Raw genomic sequence first — 19,660 nt, forward strand, 5'->3', positions numbered from 1 at the left:
AGTAGTCAGTGTTATATCTCTAGAACTTTGAGGATAAAACAACAAGCTGAACACTTGTCAAAATATCAAAATTTTCTTCTGGCAGGCAAAGGCATAGAACCAAATACAGGAAAAGCACCAGACGACATTTAGAAGATACAAGCCTAAGGGGAACTGAAAAGGACACTTGTTTGATCCATACAATAGGATAGATATGGAAATTAATCTATTCAAGCAAAAAAATGACTGATATATATAGCAAAACCCATATACCCATAGAAGATGGTTGTCTTGTGAGGGAAATTTCATCAGAGTTTTGTAATCCATTCTGAGTAGAAAAAATATTTACTAATAGGATCAAGTATCCTGGAGCAGCACGCATGTTTGTTGTTTTCTCTTACATGATTATCATTTCATGGTCTCCACTCTCTACAAGTCTTCTCTCGAATGATCCCGGATGTTTCCATGAGAGAAATGCACGAGGAATGGATGTCTAGTTTTGGAAGGCATTGAAAGGACGCTGCAGAAAAGGAACATATTCAAAGCAAATGTTAAGTACATGGACTTGATCAATAGTGCAGAGAATAAAGATGCAATCTAGCCGTCAATATTGAATATGCAGACCTGAGCAATGATGAATTCAGAGCTGCTCATATTGGACGTAGAAGCCTCTCTGAGAGAACGAAGTCAAGCACAGAAACCTCTGTTCTTTATTTTCTTTACTTTAATGAAATGGATACAAGTGGATCACATGCATCAGCTATTTAAAAACCATCAAACTTATTGAATCAAAGTAAGTCAAGCGTTTACATTCATTTACGTATTTTAACTCACTCATAGCCATTCACAAGCTTTGATTTAGGATGGATCAATGGTTATGAATAAACATTTCCTCCTCTAGTATAAGGTACATCTTCTCTTTGTGGATCGAGTTAGGTTCGTATGATCAGATCAACGTGTTCGAGGATGCCCTTCCACGACATGAATTATAGTGGCAAAAGATCAAATTGGATACTTAAAAGCCATGGGGGTAAGGCCACTCGTTTTCACCATTTAAAGAAGCATAAGTGAGGAGCTCATCATTAGCTTCAAATAAGCACACTTGCGGCTTTTCTAGCGTGACCATTGCTTGTATTCCATCGACCCCTTTTCCATTTCTTAGGTCCATCATAATAAAGGAGTTCCTTTGTCCTAGTTTAGTAGCATAGCGCCCCAATGAAGGTCTTCCCCAACCAAAATCCACATCATAAAATGGGAATCTACACATGCTGGAGCAATGGTAAAGATCAAATTTCTTGACAATGCCTTCCCGCTTTGCAAGTGTGGATTGGAATTCTTGAATTGGATCAAATTTGTGCTTTTCTCTGTACTCATTTTGGATTTTCCTTCGACCATTCCTTAGTTTACTAACCAATTCTGGAAATCTCACATCATCCTCGTTCTCCAATACTACGGGATAGACGGTAATGAAATTTCCAACAGAATTCTGTGGCAACGGAGGGATAGTTATTTGTCGCAAGTTTGCAGCATTGCGAAACACGGAGGGCCTAAATGAGCCTGAGTTAGCCCTTGATGCAGACATTGCACACTTCAAAATTAGAGCAGTCACAACTTCAACTCGAGTCGGGTTATCCACTCCTGAACTAGTTGCCATAGCCTTAAGTTCAGCAATTTTTGAAGCATGGAACAAGAATCTTCTGGTCAAGCATGTTTCCCTCTTTGGCACGGCGTATAGCTTCAACATTGTTGGATCTTCAACTGGAGGAAAGAGTGAAGCTCCTATAAACTGAGGAGATGGAATATGATCACCATTTGGCAAGAGCTGACGGGCCACAGCAGCCCAGTCATTAAAGAAAGTGGACATGGTGGATGCATCAGCAATCTTGTGCGAGATAAGCATGCTTAGTGCCAGACTTCCACAATCGAAATAGTTCAGCTGAACAAGCACAAGACTAGAATCGGCAGGATTACTAGTGATGGGAGATATATGACCAGATGCGGCTGGAAAGACGAGATCTTCCAAATGAAAGTTCGGTTGGTTGATAATGTCAGATATCCGGAATTTGATCTGGGCTTCGATAAACTGAACTCCCATGTCATTGCAGTCGATAAAAAGGTTGTTCTTTAGCCTTCCAGCAAAGGGGTATAATAGGTAAGAGTTTTTGACAGTGAAAGTTGAAGCACTGTAGATATTTGATTGGCAGACAACCGATCACTACCCTGAATATTAGGGTAGAACAAGGCCATGAAAGAAGGCTACACATTCGATCTTCCCAAGGCTTTCCAAGTATCAGAGATTGACATGCTGCCATGAAAGAAGACCTGAGTGCCATTGAGCGTGTCAAAGTTGCATGAGTGCGGTTTTATTACAAGTCACGAGCAGGCAATCTTGTACTGCTATCCTACTTTAGATCCTCGGCCCCCAATTCAGAGCCTCAGCTCGTCCTCGTGCTGGAGCCTGGAAATGTTATCATGCGTATTAGTTGCAGCAAGCAACAGGTCAGGGTGAAATATTTGGTGGAATGTCATAGTTTAATCTTACCCCATCCAAAATATTAAATTATCTTAGCAGAATGCCAATTATATGCCTCGTTAAAAATGACAAAAAAATATTAAATTATATTATTCAAGCTTTATTTTATTTGATGGATGCTGATTGCGCTCAAACTTGAGCATAAGTCAGGATTCAATCTCATATAAATAAATGGAATGACAAGCATTTTTTAGCCAAATCAAACTCAAGGATCAGCTGTTGACAGACAATACAAATCATTCCTCAATATAATTAGTACGGTTTGGTCCATTTTTCCTACTTAGTCTTGCTATGATATACCGATTGGCCAAATTATGGAACGGTTGTACTTTTGAGACACAATATTGATCCGATAAGTCAAAACAGAATGCAGGCATTAACCATTTATCTGGATTGCACTTGCAGGGCACAAAGTATATTTTTGCATTGTATGTTCTGCCAAAAACAGATTTGGTTCTGTTGATTCACGTATTTCGGTTTATGGCATGATGACGCTGATGAAACTCTGCAATTTCTTGCTGATATGTTGCAGATATGCCATAACATGCGATAAAACGCCTCTACTCTCTAGACAAGCAAACATAATGAGAGGAGAGATGAAAAAGCCCATTAATGCTCGTTAACGAACTATACAAAAACTACAACAGCGTGAAATGGAATATCTGCTACTTCTGTTACATGTACATAGAAGATCTGATGCATCGCTTCCTGCTGGACATCACTACTACATTCCCGAGCTTTGTGTTTGATTCAAGAGTTGAGGGCACCTGATTGCAGATTGGGTTTTTTGAGTTTATTAGGCGGTTATGTAGAAAGTTTGGTTTGTTATTAAAAACGCAGTGCTGCCCTGACCTTGATAATCAGCTTATTGGCGCGTTTGTTTCAGTATTGACATTTGATACATAAAATTTGTGGGTTTGATTCTTTTGCTCCTTAAGTTAGACGCCTTGATGCTTGGATTGGCAGCAGTTTACAGAGCTTTTCGCCAAGAACTAGATAAAATTTTCATAATCTTGAACCCAGTATGATAAAAACTGAAAAAGTTTCATATAAAAGTAAGTGGTCAAACAGTTGGTGACGAAATTAGTCACACAAGAGCTTCCCATTAGCTAAAACTAAACTAAGCTACTGGACTGAAAAAGCAAACTGGGACTCGAGTGCTGCTACTGTAGAAGCTTGAAGAACATGATAAAGTTGATAGAGAATTGTTCAATGATGGCAACGCAATTTCCAGAAAAGATCAGCTTGCAACCAATCCACTATCATGCGGTAAGCCTCCTGTGTTAAATGAATCCCATCCCAGCTGACGTATCTTTCGGGATCACGGCAAGCCTTAACACCTGGAAATCCACACATTCGCGTCTCATTGAAGTTGTACAGCCCTCCAACTCCACAACAAGCTTTTTGTAACTCAAAACCTAATAAGACAAAAACAATTAGATGACCAGATGTGGATGCTTCAGATACCCCTTCCTCCTACTGGAAATAATTGATTTCTTTTAAGAATTCAAACTGGTAAATACTAACTAACATACCTTCAGTTTCACCTAGATTGAAAAGCTGTTCATATGCAGCGTAGTAGTCTCCATAGACGATTGTTACATATGGGTACTTCTCTTGCAGCTCGGCAATCGCCTTCTTCAGGTGATCATTGTGGAAAGTTGCAAAGCTGTTCAATAGCCATATGCAATGATTCTCGTCGAACTCGTCTACTTCGCTTTCTAGCCCAAACTTTGTTAGATAAATTGGCAGACATCCCATTGGAAAGTTCCCAGGAACCACTATTGTCCTTGCTCCAAAACTAATCACTTTCTGAAATACAACATTGAAAGAAAAGGAGAAGCAATTAGAAGCAAGAGAATTAAAAGCAGCAAGAGTGCTAACAAGAAGAGGAGGGGCCTGCAAAAGCTAACCTCAACAGCATGCTTAATTTTGGCAACAACTAGAGGTACCAACTCTAGAATTTTAAGCGTATCTCTAGCCTCATCCAAGTACTGAAGGAATGCATAATTATAATCGTTGCCTCCGATTTCACCGACCATAAATAGAGCGTTTTGAAGCTTCCTTTCACAATCTGTTAAACAAAAAGAAAAGGGACAAAATTCAGTGTCATGCCAAAAAAAAAAAAGTTAATAGAAGTTGAGAAAAGTTGAATGGCTGTCACGATCATATATAAAATTTGAATCTACCATTGTGGCAAAATTTGTGAAAGTGATCTTTCATCCACTGAAGCTGTATGTCAAGGGAACTGTTGGTCACTGGATTTGTAACATGATGATGAGCGAGAACAGCTGATGATAGTGCTGTAGCACCGGCTACGGCAAAATTTGCTCCATGCTCAAAATTTGCCTTTGTATCCTTGATCGGATTCAGAAGAGGTAGACCCAGCGCCTGGGCTGTGTTAAAACAACGATCCAAATATTCAGTTAGCGGATGTGAATATGATAGCCTACATAAACAAAAATAAGTAAATAAACATGGAAGGCAAACATCGATGATGAATCACCACTAGGAACATCAGCGGAAGATTGCAGATAAACATAATGCTGCAGGGTTAACCAGTATAACTAAATGGATAATTAGGGCAAGAATTGCACATGGTTTTCAGTTAAGGCAGCCAAGAACTGTAATAATAATACTCTGGATAATTTACACTCTAAATTTCCTTGTAACACACCAGACGGCGATAGTTCGAATTTTTTCCATCATGCATGCAACTCATTGGCATCTACGTTCTCCACGCAAATTATTTATAACAAAAAAAGAAGAAGAAAGAAAGAAAGAAATCCTTTAACAGATTTTGTCGCGGAAAAGACAATCAGATACGGAGTGAGTTGATAAAAAGCAAAGCTCTATATCAAGTGTTCAAAATAAGAATAAATCATACGAAGAAAAGATTAAAATAGCCTGAATTGTGACACGCACACAAATAAAAAAAATAGCTATTGCAAGTTGGTTGGCAATACTATGAAGAATTAACAGCGGGAAGGGCAGATCAAAAGAATCTTATATATATATTTACCAAAGTAGTCAATCATGAGAAGTCCATCAGAGCAACGGCCGGTGGCTTTGTGGTGGGAGAAGGTCTGACCGTAGGGATTTCTGGCGAAAGGTAAAGCGGCTCCAAGTGGAGATTCCCTGATCAAATTCCCAGTGTCTGATATGGAGTCCCCAAGTTGGTACACTTGATCAAAACGGCAGGCACTCAGGAGAGGACTAGCATCAGCGGATGGTGAAGGAGAAAGAAGCAGCAAAGCAGATGCAATAACAAAGAAAACAGCACCAATACTCGTGCCCTTGACACCCATTATTGCTCAGACAACAACCAAAAGTTTAACTATGTAATATTACTGCGTGGTACTATCATGGTTGCTTGCTATGTGATTATATAGGGTTGAGAAAGTGTTATAAACCTGTTGGATCAAAAAATCGAATCCTAACTGGATTTGTTCTGCAGATGTCAAACCAAAAACAAAATACAACCAAAGTAGCACTATACAAAAATACAATAAGCAGTTTCCTAGACGGAATTGACTTGTTTTTAGATTAAGGTCTCTGATCCTGCTTTTGTTAATCAACTTACAGATCTAGCACCAATTCTACTAGGATTCAAATATAAGGTGCAATTCCACTAGGGACTGAAGTGCATAGAAGTTGTAATGAGACAGACACCTTTTCTTTACAACTACACTACATTTTATTCCAGGCCACCTGTAATTCAAGTTTGACTAACATAATACTATATGATTTTATTATTTTCCAGCTCAACATGTTGTAATTACTAAAAAAAAATGCAGCCCCTTCAAATTTTTAATTCTTCAGGCGCAAAATGGATGTACATTTTGACCCAGATGCTCTTGATCCTGACGACGAGTACACATTTTATCTATTCTATGTTAATGAAATTAGTACGCTAAGCCCAGGTTCGCATAAACGTTGACTCATTTTCAAGCCGAAGTTAAAGCTTTAGTTTGATTCAACCTGCATGAGGGACTGGATTCAGGAGATTATTAAACGCAATACAAGTGTTATGAGAAAACAAGGGCCACCAAGCATAACCAATAAGGCCGAAAAACTAGTTGTTTCGAAAAGGATAAAACTCAAAAAGGCATTGCCTGGAGCTCAATTCCAGTATTTTGGACAATGGCACCACCTAAAAATTAAAATTTTCAAACTTTTGGAATTATATCATCATGGAATCACTAACTTATTAACTATTGAATTCCAAATTATTTTCTCAAAAATCAAAATCAAAATAGCAGAAAAGAAATTCAAATTTCTTAATTCAATTTAAGAGCCAAATTTATCGTTTAAGCATAGTGCAGAAATATTTCCTATGAGTGCAATTCAAAAAAACATGAAGAACGGCTATTCAGACACCTTAATCACGTTGTGCCCAATTCAAAAATTTGAATTCAAACAACAGCCCAATCTCTAGTTTTGCCAATGCTTTTTTTTTTTTTTTTTTTAACGGTAATTATCTAATTAACTTCTATTCTATGATAGAGAGGGAGCTTAAAGAAACTTGTATAGAAATTGGAGGGTGAATCACTTGACTAGACATGTGCACTGTTGCACCATCTGAATTTTTATACGAACAAAAAGTGATATGCTTCTTGTACGATGTGATTTACTAGATCCCGACCCAGTGTACGGGAGAGTTTCAAACTGGCCATTGAACCAAGGTCCAATGGTTTCTAGTCTGACCAATGCCAGCGAAAAAACACCCGACTCCTGTATCTTGAGCATTTGTTCTCATTTGGTCAGGAAATGCATGCTGAGCTTGAAATCAGAGCATGTCAAAGTTGCAATCGACTACTAAGACAGCTACACTTTCCATCTTCCCAAGGCTTTCCAAGTATCAGAGATTGACATGCTGCCATGAAAGAAGACCTGAGTGCCACTGAGCATGTCAAAGTTGCATGTGTATGGTTTTATTACAGGCCACGAACAGGCAATCTTGTACTACCATTCTACTTTAGATCCTCGGCCCCCGATTGAGAGCCTCAACTTGTCCTCGTGCTGGAAATGTTATGGTGTATATTATAGTTGCAGCAAGCAACAAGTCAAGGTGAAATGCTTGGTGGAATGTCATACTTTAATATTATCTCATCCAAAATATTAAATTATCTTAGCAGAATGCCAATTATATGCCTCATTAAAAATGACAAAAAACTATTAAATTATATTATTCAAGCTTTATTTAATTTGATGGATGCTGATTGAGCTCAAACTTGAGCACAAGTCTGGATTCAATCTCATACAAGTAAATGGCATGACAAGCACTTTTTAGCCAAATCAAACTCAAGGTTCAGCTGTTGACAGACAATACAAATCATTCCTCAATATAATTAGCACGGTTCGGTCCTTTTTTCCTACTTAGTCTTGCCATGATATACCGATTGGACAAATTATGGAATGGTTGTACTTTGGAGACAAAATATTGATCCGATAAGTCAAACAGAATGCAGGCATTACCTATTTATCTGGATTGCGCTTGCAGAGTACAAAGTATATTTTTGCTTTGTATCTTCTGCCAAAAGCAGATTAGGTTCTGTTGATTCACATATTTCGGTTTATGGCATGATGACGCTGATGAAACTCTGCAATTTCTTGCAGATATGTTCCAGATATGACATAACATGCGATAAAACGCCTCTACTCTCTGGACAAGCAAACATACATAATGAGAGGAGAGATGAAAAAGCCCATTAGTGCTCGTTAACGAACTATACAGAAACTACAACAGCATAAAATGGAGTATCTGCTACTTCTGTTACATGTACATAGAAGATGGGATGCATCGCTTCCTCCTCCTTCCTGCTGGAGATAGATGGTATGACTAGCAACGTTCCTTTCCCAATCTTGGATGTAATCTGAACATCTTGCCTTCAATTAACGGCTGCAGCAAGACAACATCATTGCTATCCAGACCCCATTAGATTCAATATAAATCATATGACTTTATCCAAGTTGTTGTTATAGCATGTTCCTTACCTTGAAGAGAAAAACCCCAAAGTATGAAGATCATAAACAGAAAAAAGTCTCCACCATTTGGCTCCCATTTGTCATTGCTAACAAAGAATGATCAAGTCTTGACTCATTTTACATGAATGGGTGCATGTAAGAGGTTAGAAAGCGCTTCGATCAAAGATTCTGGATCAAATATTACACCAACTTTTGGGTCAGGTATTGAATCAACAGTTACCTACGGAGTTCAATAAGAACACATACACCATCAGAAATCCGTACAAGAAAAGAGAATACAAAAACCTGCTAGCAGATGTCTGCTTAGCTTGTTGTGTTGCCGAGGCATAATCACCAAGTGCAAGTGATGAGACAGATTCATCACTCACAAACTTCAAATTCAAGATTATCCTTATGACGTGTCTGTAGACAGCAAAATTTATCTTACTTCAGCTAGAAAGAAAGCATAATGCCATAAACATACCACATGGAATATCCGTTGGGCGGTCAAGACTTCAACATCAACAGGAATTTGACCATCCTTGGGAACCAAAATTGTGTTTATGTATTGGTTTGGCTGCGACGAAAAATGAATCATTATGAGCAACAGGACTTCATCCCCGTTTGAAGGATCATGTCATGATTTTAAGCATTGATATATGAGCCAAATTTTTGCAGAAAAAAGGAATAAGAGAAATATTTATTAATGAGCTTATGTCATCATACAGTAAATTAACAAAAGCTGAGATAAGTGCAAGCATGGTTTTTTTTTTCTCCTTTTTTCAAGAAAGCAATAAATAAAAGACAACAGCATGGCCCCAAATTTCTAACTTTTGTTGGTGAAATGGGCTTACTCTTCCAATTCATCTCCATAATTGTAGCCCCATTTGAATGACAGCCAAACTAGATAGAATCCACTATCAAGGAATTCTTTGGAATGAAACTAAATGAAAGTTCATTCCCAACAAATGGAGAGGCCAAATTTGTTGCATATCCTTTGAAGACACTACATAAGGATTGTCTCAATAAATCCTATCCTCCTACATAAGAATTGACTGAAAGACTGCAATATAAACTATAAAAACAAGTTTCAAAATCACAAAGAAAAAGATTAAAGAAAATAATATTTAGACTATTCAAAACTTGCAGCATAGCTATACTTCCAACGCAAAAAAAAAAAAAAAAAAAAAAAAAAAAATTTCTGAGGGCAAAGCATTTTATTCCTTTCTATTATAAGGGCAACGGAGACCCTATGTCTCAATAAATTCCATCCTCCTAAGCATTGACCTGTCTACATCAGAATTCCTTACTATGAAGTATTAACGAAAGTGACAGCAAATGTATATCTCAATCAGTCAAATTCAGGCGCATGACCCAAATAAAGTAGAGCTAAGCACAGTAAAAGAAATTCATATTTGAAAGAATCCTATTTGCAAACATCACAGCAATGACTCCTAACTCTACTTACAGTATTCTTAAGACAATTTTCCGGGTCACCGTAAGTTCGATTTAGGGCATCGGTAATTGCTGTGACAAAGCAAGAAGCAGTAAAGCCACTAGTTTCCCGATCAGGAGTACCGTTTAACAGAAGTACCTGGAGAGGCACAGAATCTAAAATAAGATTAAAATGATAAGAACATCTCAAGCTCTAATGCCATACCAAAAATTATATCCCAAAATCAAGACACCATTCACCTTTAAATTAAATATAACCAACCATGAAGAAGATTTAGAAAACACATCTTTCCCCATCATAGAGATGAGGAAAACACAAATGACTTGAGTATCAACTATATGTTAACTATATTTCTAAAAGGAAGACCTACCTTTGGACACCACCTCGATGAGATAATTTCCCCAATTCCACGTAAGACCTAGTAAATTTAGAAAACAAAATACATGAAAACCAAATCAAGCTGAGTCCAGGTAGTATAGTTTTGTTTGATGAAAATTGAGCTATCAAATTTGACATCACTAAATATAAGAGGAAAGAAGCTACTAGTATATATGATTTGTACAAGAAGAATGTTCTGTTTCAGACTGAACAAAAAAGAACCAAATATGATGAAACACAAGGCAACATAGGAACTGAAAGCAAACAACCATTGAGAGAGAGAAACATCTAGTGGATGGGCATGTTCCAAGAGAGATATACATCTTACAGTTTATAAAGCAAGTGCATTTCCCACTGGTGTTACCTAGTTTTGTCACATGTTACAATTTCAATATTAGCCTTTCCGAAAAGCATATAATGCTATAAACTTTCTCACAAGATATGACAAATAAATAAACCATTTCAGGGATCACATTTTCCTGCACAATTCCACAAAAAGAGGTATTTTCTATGTGAAATCATTTTTAAACTATGCACACATGTAAAGTGTTCCAAAGTCACTATTAAATATGGAAGGTACTTGTTAAAAATTTGACGACCGTCATAGTATTGATGGAAAATTAAACTAGAAAGGAGTACCCATGTTCTGGTGTTGATGCCTTAATCATACACTATCAGATGTCACCTTAATGAGAAAAAAAAAAAAAGGAAAAGTGCTGTAAACACAACATGGTTCCCTGACTGCCTCTATTGCAGGATAGTTTTAATGCATACTTGCTTGGCTGGTTCGCCAGCCCAATTCCTCCAAAAAAAAGGCCGTTTTGCACTAATGAACAAATACACTTGGCAGTAATGCCTTCATATTGTAGTAACTAAACCTCCCAATACTGACACTGCAGTAATTAGTTACTGCATAAAAATTTGCAACGTTAATGATTCCAGCCTCCCAGGTTTGCCATCTATACATGCAAATGCACAAAAAGAAAGTTTTAAGAACAAGGATCATGTGAAGTTACCAAGGAGGGGCAAATAGAAGTGAAGAGGGATCCCATGGCAAATACAATGCAGTCAACACTCTGTAACTTTTCAAAGACAGTTGGATTTACACTTGGGAAGACCTGTTACATGTCCGAACAGCATAAAATCAGCAGAGAAATACAATCTAAAGCAAATGACTTAATATCTAAACAATATACTCCAGAAAATTTGAAGAACTGACTCTCTACGAACATTGTACCACAAAAAAGGCAGCCACATTGCAATATTAGCTTGACTTTATTTAAATCAACTCCAAAAACAAAAGATGCAAGAACCATATGCAATGCCTTTCTGCCGTTTCTCCTTGACCTTAATTACAATAAAATAGTAGTGAAAAGGAAAAGTCAAGATACTTTTACCAATTATAGAAACTAACCACCACCATATGATTTTTTTCCCTTTGACTACCATATGAACTTTTTTCAGAAGAAATTGTGTTCTTTAGAGTTGGAGGGGGGGGGGCAAAGACAGAGAGGTGGAAGGAGATGAAGAGCCATCTATGCACTTAAATTTACTGTTCTATTTGTTTCTTAAAGTGAAGGATCATTCATCATGAAGAGAGTGTAATGGATACGGATGGAAATTTCTGAAGTTCCTTGTTTCTGACGAATAGTGGGGTAGGCCAGGAGGGATCCACACAATCTAGTATTCTACCTGGAGCTCCTAACTACTGTGCAATTTTTAGATCTTAGCGCCACAAGAACCAAAAGTTTGGTTTGCAGTAATCAAATATTTCTATCAATACTCCCCCTTCTTCCCTGAACAATTGACCTGATTTAAACATGCAGGGGATCCCCTTTCCCTGCCCTGTTTTGACTCTCTATCTGTTTGACTTAGACATTTTGACAACAGTATGCTAAAGACATCTTTATGTCACCACTATAAAGACGCAAACCCAAAACATCCAAAGATCATGTACAAACAGGGTCACAGAATATAACAAGTTCCAGCACAATTTCTTTTAGTTAAAATTGGATAAGATTATAGCTTCAGTGCTCTTTAACCACTTCAGGCAAGTCAAAGCATCACTTACCTCATGCAACAAATTGCAGCCTTCGCTTGACATATAGAACATTCGTTTTATTCTTGCTGGAAGAGCCGAAGCAGAAGAGCTTCCCTATCAGTATAAAATCAATAAGTAAAATCAAAATTACTTTTGGCTACCAGATGGGGCACAAAAATACAAAAAAAGTGTAAATTCTAAATCCCTGTCACATCATAACCGATGAAATAAATTCCAGAATCATAAATCAGACTTGAAAAAGGTCAAATTATATTGTTGAACCCATAGGTTGACCCTAAACCAACAATAAGGAACAAAAAATTCCCCATACTTTTGAAATTTAATTTTTTGTTATATATCTTGAGACTCTCAATTGCAGTTGAAAATGACTAGCTTACATAACTAAACAGAGTTTTCCTAAAATACTCCCACACTTTTTCTTTCGTGATAAGGAATATTAAAAAGTGCTTAACCAAGTAGATGTGGTAAAACCATGAAGCCCAAACATGATTATTATGTAAAGCAACAAAATTCCCATAAGATTGTGAACTAGTACAAGCAGGAAAGAACAAATGCAACAACAATATCACATGTACATTACAGTGAAAAAAATAAAATAAAATTAACACAAGTAGCGTACAAAGGAAGATGCAAGTTATACAGTTCCTGTATCAGCAGATATTATGTGTACCTTATCTATGGTCTGCACAGAACCCTTACTTGGATGAGATATCTCATTTTGCCCACGAATAATAGTTCCATCCTGAATATTAGAAACACAAACAAGAAATGCAAGTCATCTAAACATTTTTGGTCATCATCTTTGTTTGGGTTGTACACTTTCTTAATTACATAATTCACAACCCTAAAGAACATTGACTGAACTTGTCAGTTAAAAAGCTACTAATCGTACCCATAATTCACAACCCAATGTAAGCCTGTCATTGGTAGATATCACTGGGAGGACCAGACTATCTGTGGGAATATCTGAAACACGTGAAAACAAAAAAATAGCAGCATCTAGCGATCGAAAGAATATGCGTGCTCCTGCAAAGAAGAAGTTCCCAATGCTGCAAAGTTCATGTAAGTTAGTTGACAAAATATGATCGAAGGTATACCAAAGGAAGCAAAAAATATTTTCTGGGTAAACAACAAACAAGCAATTATAACAAAAATAAAAACACATCTAACAACTGATCATTGTTCAGAAACTATTATGAAACAGAACATGAGAAAGTCAGAACAAGAGAAAGTCCCTTTAACAGTGGAAGCTCAGACAGGAGCTGACACTAGAAAATCAAGAGAGCGAAAACAAATGCTGGTCTAGCAGTGCCAGAGATAATGTCATGGGGAAAACAAAATTAGCACCAATTACCAGATCTGAAATTCTGACACCAATTAGCTCTCTTCATGATTGATTATAAAACTTAACAGCACATCTTGCAATTTCAAAATAGATTAACAATACGTTAGAAAATGAGAGAAGAAATAACCATAACCTTTCCATTTTTAGTTTGAAAGATTACAACAAGAAAGGCCTTGACCCATTTTGAGTTAGCCATGGGAAAACATACTATTAGCCAAAGTTGCACAAATACAAATTGAAGAAATAAAACATATGCAAACTATTATAAATTTCTGTGAATGAACATATTTATTTCTCACACAAAGCTGCACAAGTCCTCCTTACTCGTTTTTGCTATATCATATTTATACATAGCTCAAATATCATTTTCCCAAAAGAAAAGTAAGGTTGGGAAATCTATGTTTATAGAAAGTGCTGTATATAGTCTTCACCATGAAACATCAATTAGACAAAACATTCTTGCTGAAACATTATCAGCTAACATATGGATAATATTCCAGACATGAAAAGTATAGAACAATATGATGGAACTCAACCGATCAATGCTATTTCCAATATGCTAGTCCATATGACACCCTGAAGACGAAGCAGTAGATGTACTGAAACTTAGAGAATTGAAAACAGTAACAAATGTATCCTAGCAATAAGCTCTGGAAATGTTAAGAAAATGCAGGAAATATACAACTGAATTATATAACAAATTCATAATTATAGCAAATGGACCATAAGATACCTTCCATTACTAAATGAAAATAGTTCATCTGCATGACGAAGGATCTGCAGACAATATAAAAAATTAGGATCAATTATATGCTAAATTGATATACAAATAAACAGATGAAACTTTCTGGAGAAACTAAAAGCACAGACAAAAAATGAGGAAAGAAAGGAAGTAATTTTTTAGAGATTATAAAAGGAATATAAAATTAATTCCATCTGAGCATGATAAATAAAATGGTCAAAACAATGTAATGTTGTACAAAATTACAAAAGTTTCAGAGATGTGGTTCTAGACCTTTAGACAAAATCTAAAACTCAAGGGTACATCAGCATTCAGGGATGTGGCAACTTTTCCATCATGTAAAGAGGAGGTGAATATGTATCAAGTGTCAATATGCAATATACTATCACCAACAGTGAATGCATGAATTACCTAATAATACAAATTGATCAGAACATCCAAAACATGCATCTTTTATAATTTTAGTTCAATCTCATTCCAAAGTACACCATGTTAATCAATTGGATTTTTAATGTTGAAATATCTCGTGATTTGAAAGTGCTGCCAGTGCCAACTAGTGGCCCCAACATAAAATACCTTTGTTTTGGATGTTTTATTATCTTCTCTCTACTATATAGTTGAAAATGCTCCCTTTTTGTTTTCCGTGTTGGTCTTAAACAATAGGGAACTCCCTTTCCTTTGAGGAACTCTTGCATATATGACATTACTCCAAAGCAAAAATCATATGTGCAACTATAAGATAAGACTATATCATTCAGAAAACTAAAATGGAATTTACAAAAGAGATGGAAGGCAAGTTGAAACATTTCAAACAATCTAAAGATCACCTCTTTTGATACAGAATTTGAGCAAAGGATCAACGTTTTCTGGGAAAAAAGGAGCTAAACTAATCTAGAATGAGCAAATGCACATTACTGAATGTACCCATGCAATATACTGTACAAAAAATGGACTGGAAATGTCACAGCAACATACTGCTGCATGCATATATGCATCATATGTGACAAAGGAACAATAAAAGTGAAACCATAAACACATACAGCCTCGATCCCATGGATTTTGTCACCTCAAGTTTGGGCACAATTTTCTAGGAATCCAATAGATATTGGTTTCAATAATTAATTACCTTACAATTAAAATAAAAGAAAACAAAGTTTTGTTTTTAGTCAGGGTAGAATTGGAATGTACATGACAAATGTTCCCTTGTTTGGAATGGTGACATCTTTTATGGGAATGGCTGACAAAAATGAACACAACAGAGGAAACACAACTCTCGTTTGACACAGAAGTACTGAAATGGAAGTTGACATTCATTCCAGCAATGCAAATGGACCTGATCTTGAAAATACACCAAGAAAGCTCGAATAGTCTCCCTGTATGGTTTTGAAACACCTTTCCAAAGAGGGTGCTGCCCCTCCACAATATCATACCTGTGAATTCTCAGCTAAGAACACAAATATATACGAAGAGTAAAAGAAAACCAAGATACATTTTATCAATAGGCAAAGAAACAATTCAAAAGAGACAGGCATAGAAATCCAAGCACCAAATAATTTGGTTACTGCTGACAAGTCATGTAATGGACGACTATGAAACAAACGAAATCATTTTTGTTTCTAAGAAGTGAAAACTACCAGACCTTCAGCTAAAATTTCCAACTTAATTAGATGAAAGACTTGGTTCTATCCTCATGGATATTCGCCAATATTTCAAATGAAATCTGCTAGAGTCATCCCCAATAGTAGAGAACTTATTTTCAAGCATGAGTTAGATAACATCAGGAGGGCAATGAACCATCTCCCTATTATGCTGAATTAATTGGTCAATCTAATCAAGTAATTCTGTATATTAAGTCTAAACAGGAGAGAAAGGCTTGATGTAGGTAGAAACCATTTATGCCATCTTACTGTTGCAAAAAAGAAGTTCCCACATGTGGAATCTGTCCTTGATAAGGTCAAAAGAGAGACTTTCTGTGGTAAGCCACCGTAACCTTTCCTAACAAATAGATGCGGGAGAGACAAGGCACTCCAACATCAAGTATAAAAGTAATTGTTTAAGAAAAAAGAGATCAGACAAAGAACCTTAGTCTTTGAAGTCTCTAAAGTCTTTGAAGCTATAACATGGAAGAACGAATGGGAATCAACAAGCTTCCAAACCATTTCTCCCTTCTAAGTCATCCCATAATTGTTTCGCATCCATATCAATTGATTTTCTACATATGGTACTCAAACATGCAACTCTAACGAAAAATCCCCGCACTGATGTTTTCAATAAAAAACATATTTTAATAGCTATAATTGAATAAGTCAACTTCAGCATGAGTATAACTTGCTTATAAATGGGCTTAACAATAGTCTTGATTTTAGTTCCCTGAAGGAAATGTATCTTATAAGAAGACGAATAAAAAGTCTATGGCACCTCCTTTGAAGCAAAAGAAAATAACATGAAAACTGAATGAGGATCCTTCCTTTTCTTTACTCTAAGGAGGAGTCACCTAATTTGAAGGACTATATTCAGGAGTCTTTATACATATTTAAATCTATTTCCTGTTAGATCCCTATGTACTTATCCCTGCAAATGCTCTTACAAAGGTAACTTCGACATTTATTTATGTGTATAGGTCCTCCAATTGAAACTTCATCATGGCTTTAGCCAAATTTAGAGATCTTTGAGCTGCTACAGCGATAGCTATTATTCCATTCATGTAAGTACCAGCTCAGTTCCTAAATATGTAGATTGTTTACATGCCAAGTTTCAACAAGTATATGTTACACCAATCATTAGGACTTAGAACCAGCAAATTTACCAGTTCAATTCCACACAAAAGGGCAACATATTTGGTAAGCAAGATAAAATGAGTTAAAATAAATCCTGAAGCACATAAGCAAACAGAAAAGACCTAAGCAAGCCAAACTTTTACTCCCACCATTCTGATTTAGCTACTTGTGCTTCAAGAGGTAAGCGATAACCGAGCAATGTTCGGACTGCAAGAGCCTCAGAAGTGCTTTGATCTGACAATCTCAGACACCTTGATCGAATGTCTCCAACTGCTGGACCACCTGCAATACAACCATCCACAAAAGCATGCCATAGTTCACTGGCTCTGAGGAACATGTGAAGTATAAACTGGAAGTTTTTTTTTATGCAAAAGGGTGTTTCTTAGTTGTAAAGTAGGTTTCAGACAACTGTATCAGCATACAACAAACATCACATTAACTATTTAACTAAACTTCCTGCTAGTTTGCAAAAAGTCAGCTGAGGATGGGTACCATTTTTTATAAAACAACCTTGCAGACCAAACTTATCAGTAGGTCAGGACTTCAGTATCACTTCAAGTGGAGATATTCCATCCTATGGTGGTCCCTCACACTCAATCAATTGATCATTTCGCCACAATTGAATAGTAGGCTATAAATTAAAGAAGAATGGAATAGGAAGAAATTTATGAAAATTAGTCCATTTTATAGGTTTATAGGTGTAAAAATATTTACCAAGAACACGAACAATCTCAGCAGTACTTCCTCCATCATCAGAGACGGGAAGAACATGGGCAACACCAGTAGTTAATTTCTTAAGCTCTTCTACAACTCCATTAAAGGCCGTTCCACCTGTACCAATACCAAGTACACATGAGAGCATGAGTTCAAGAGCCAAAGCATACTAATATAGCAGAGTGATGACTAAAAAATTTCAGCAGCCTTCACGCAAATGTATAATCAGAAGTTTAACTACTGATCAAATTAAAATTCATTACAATCGTTTCAGGAAAAATGTCCGACAACCACTAGAATTAAGTAACACCAAACCCCCCCCCCCCCGGGGGGGTCCATGATGTTTTAATAGTCAAACTGTGTCTAAGCTTTCAGAAGATGCAAAAACTTCCTGAACAATCTACGGAAAAGAATGTGTACCTATAAAAATTCCTCAATTTTTTGAAGCCATCAATCATTTCTAGCATATCATGACTTGTTTAGAATTTGTTTCGTCAAAGTCTCAAAGACTGCTTTGGTTTCTATACTTTCTTCTGCGTCTATAAAGTCTCAGCCATTCTTCTAGTTATTGTAGTTCAGCACCTAGAAACAAGCATGGAACTCGTGCACCCTAAATCCCAAAAGAAAATTCCCTTCGAGATTTCAGCAACACCCTTCAAATTATCCACTCAAAACAAATGGGAATTATGCACCCAAAACAAATGGGACCAACAATACTTTTGATCCGTGCTACTTCATAAACTGCGCTTGCCTCAAACTCCCAGTTATATAATATCGCAAAGAGAATTTCTCGTAAATTGGCCTAAGAACACCGATAACATTACAAGAAAAGCTGACATTTCTTCCAAGTTGGTTGGGGAGAAAAAGCAAAATCAAGCCACATACCTGAAAAGACGAGAAGGGACGGCTGATTATTATGGGGAGACGAAGAACCTGACGAGCAGTGGGTGTTTTGAGCGATGAAACGGGTCGAATTACTTGGTCCATTTGGTATAGAAGACATTAAAAAAGATGAAGAAGAAGAAGAGAAAAAGAAAGGTTTTTTGGCGGTGAAGGAGAAATTGCAGGGTGAAGGTAAGGAGAGAGAGAATGAAGGGCAAGTCCAAGAAGTGTGGATTGACAATTGAGAGAAAAGAGTCGTGGGTTTTGATGACGAGGGTCCCAAGCAACTGTCCGCCATATTCCCGCTATTCCATGAATCAATCGGGTCAGCGGTTGAAGCAAATAGCAATCCTTGCTTTGTGTGTTTTTTGGAAGCTGACACACTGTCAACGGCCACCTGCTACTATATATAGCTTTCCTTTTATTTTTTTGGTTTTCCTTCAATGTGGTGCAGTTTGTTAAAGGACCCCTTTAACAATGCATCTATTAGACAAATTATTAGAGGAGGGTCTGTCTAACAGACACTTGTCAACATATATTTTTTGAAAAGATTAATTAGAAAAGTGTATAGATATACTTCAGGTGATAGACTTTTAGAAATATTTTAAGATTAATTAGGAAAAAATATATAAACACAATGAATGATAATAATTATTAGTATGCAGAATTTATGTGTATTAATAAGTGCCCATCGGACACCCCGTTAAAAAAACCGTTTGTTAAATACCACTAATGTTGATTTATTACCCCAAAGTAGTAGTATAATACTCGTCGTCTTGATCTTAATAATTGAAGAATGTATTAACAAGCAAAGAAATAGATGAC

At 36.6% G+C, this 19,660-nt stretch overlaps 3 protein-coding genes across 5 annotated transcripts; all 3 read right to left on the bottom strand.

Moving 5' to 3' along the window:
- Positions 1-994: 994 nt before the first annotated feature.
- LOC113723935 (diaboline synthase-like) lies at positions 995-2,074 on the bottom strand. The gene has a single exon (XM_072076762.1). The coding sequence runs from the start codon at positions 2,072-2,074 to the stop codon at positions 995-997; it is 1,080 nt and encodes a 359-aa protein (XP_071932863.1).
- A 1,503-nt stretch (positions 2,075-3,577) lies between these two features.
- LOC113723936 (GDSL esterase/lipase At5g03980-like) lies at positions 3,578-5,850 on the bottom strand. Its single transcript, XM_027246894.2, has 5 exons — positions 5,535-5,850; positions 4,702-4,908; positions 4,426-4,586; positions 4,048-4,324; positions 3,578-3,930 (listed from the first exon to the last, which is right to left on the bottom strand). The coding sequence occupies exons 1-5, from the start codon at positions 5,818-5,820 to the stop codon at positions 3,722-3,724; spliced, it is 1,140 nt and encodes a 379-aa protein (XP_027102695.1). The 5' UTR covers positions 5,821-5,850; the 3' UTR covers positions 3,578-3,721.
- Positions 5,851-7,968: 2,118 nt separating this feature from the next.
- Positions 7,969-19,225, bottom strand: LOC113726140 (uncharacterized protein YNL011C). 3 transcript variants are annotated; one of them, XM_027249685.2, is made up of 14 exons: positions 18,839-19,222; positions 17,954-18,070; positions 17,389-17,521; positions 15,796-15,892; positions 14,454-14,497; positions 13,268-13,424; positions 13,046-13,117; positions 12,385-12,468; positions 11,330-11,431; positions 10,306-10,353; positions 9,948-10,073; positions 8,964-9,056; positions 8,510-8,720; positions 7,969-8,414 (listed from the first exon to the last, which is right to left on the bottom strand). In XM_027249685.2, exons 1-13 carry the CDS (start codon positions 19,131-19,133, stop codon positions 8,613-8,615), a joined length of 1,476 nt encoding a protein of 491 aa, XP_027105486.1. In that variant the 5' UTR covers positions 19,134-19,222; the 3' UTR covers positions 7,969-8,414; positions 8,510-8,612. The 3 variants fall into 3 exon arrangements, with proteins under 3 accessions (XP_027105486.1, XP_027105487.1, XP_071930568.1); XM_027249686.2 differs by having other exon boundaries at positions 7,969-8,436; XM_072074467.1 differs by lacking the exon at positions 9,948-10,073 and having other exon boundaries at positions 18,839-19,225.
- Positions 19,226-19,660: the final 435 nt, after the last annotated feature.

This window comes from Coffea arabica, chromosome 2c (assembly GCF_036785885.1).
Source record: "Coffea arabica cultivar ET-39 chromosome 2c, Coffea Arabica ET-39 HiFi, whole genome shotgun sequence".
Lineage (NCBI taxonomy): Eukaryota > Viridiplantae > Streptophyta > Magnoliopsida > Gentianales > Rubiaceae > Coffea > Coffea arabica.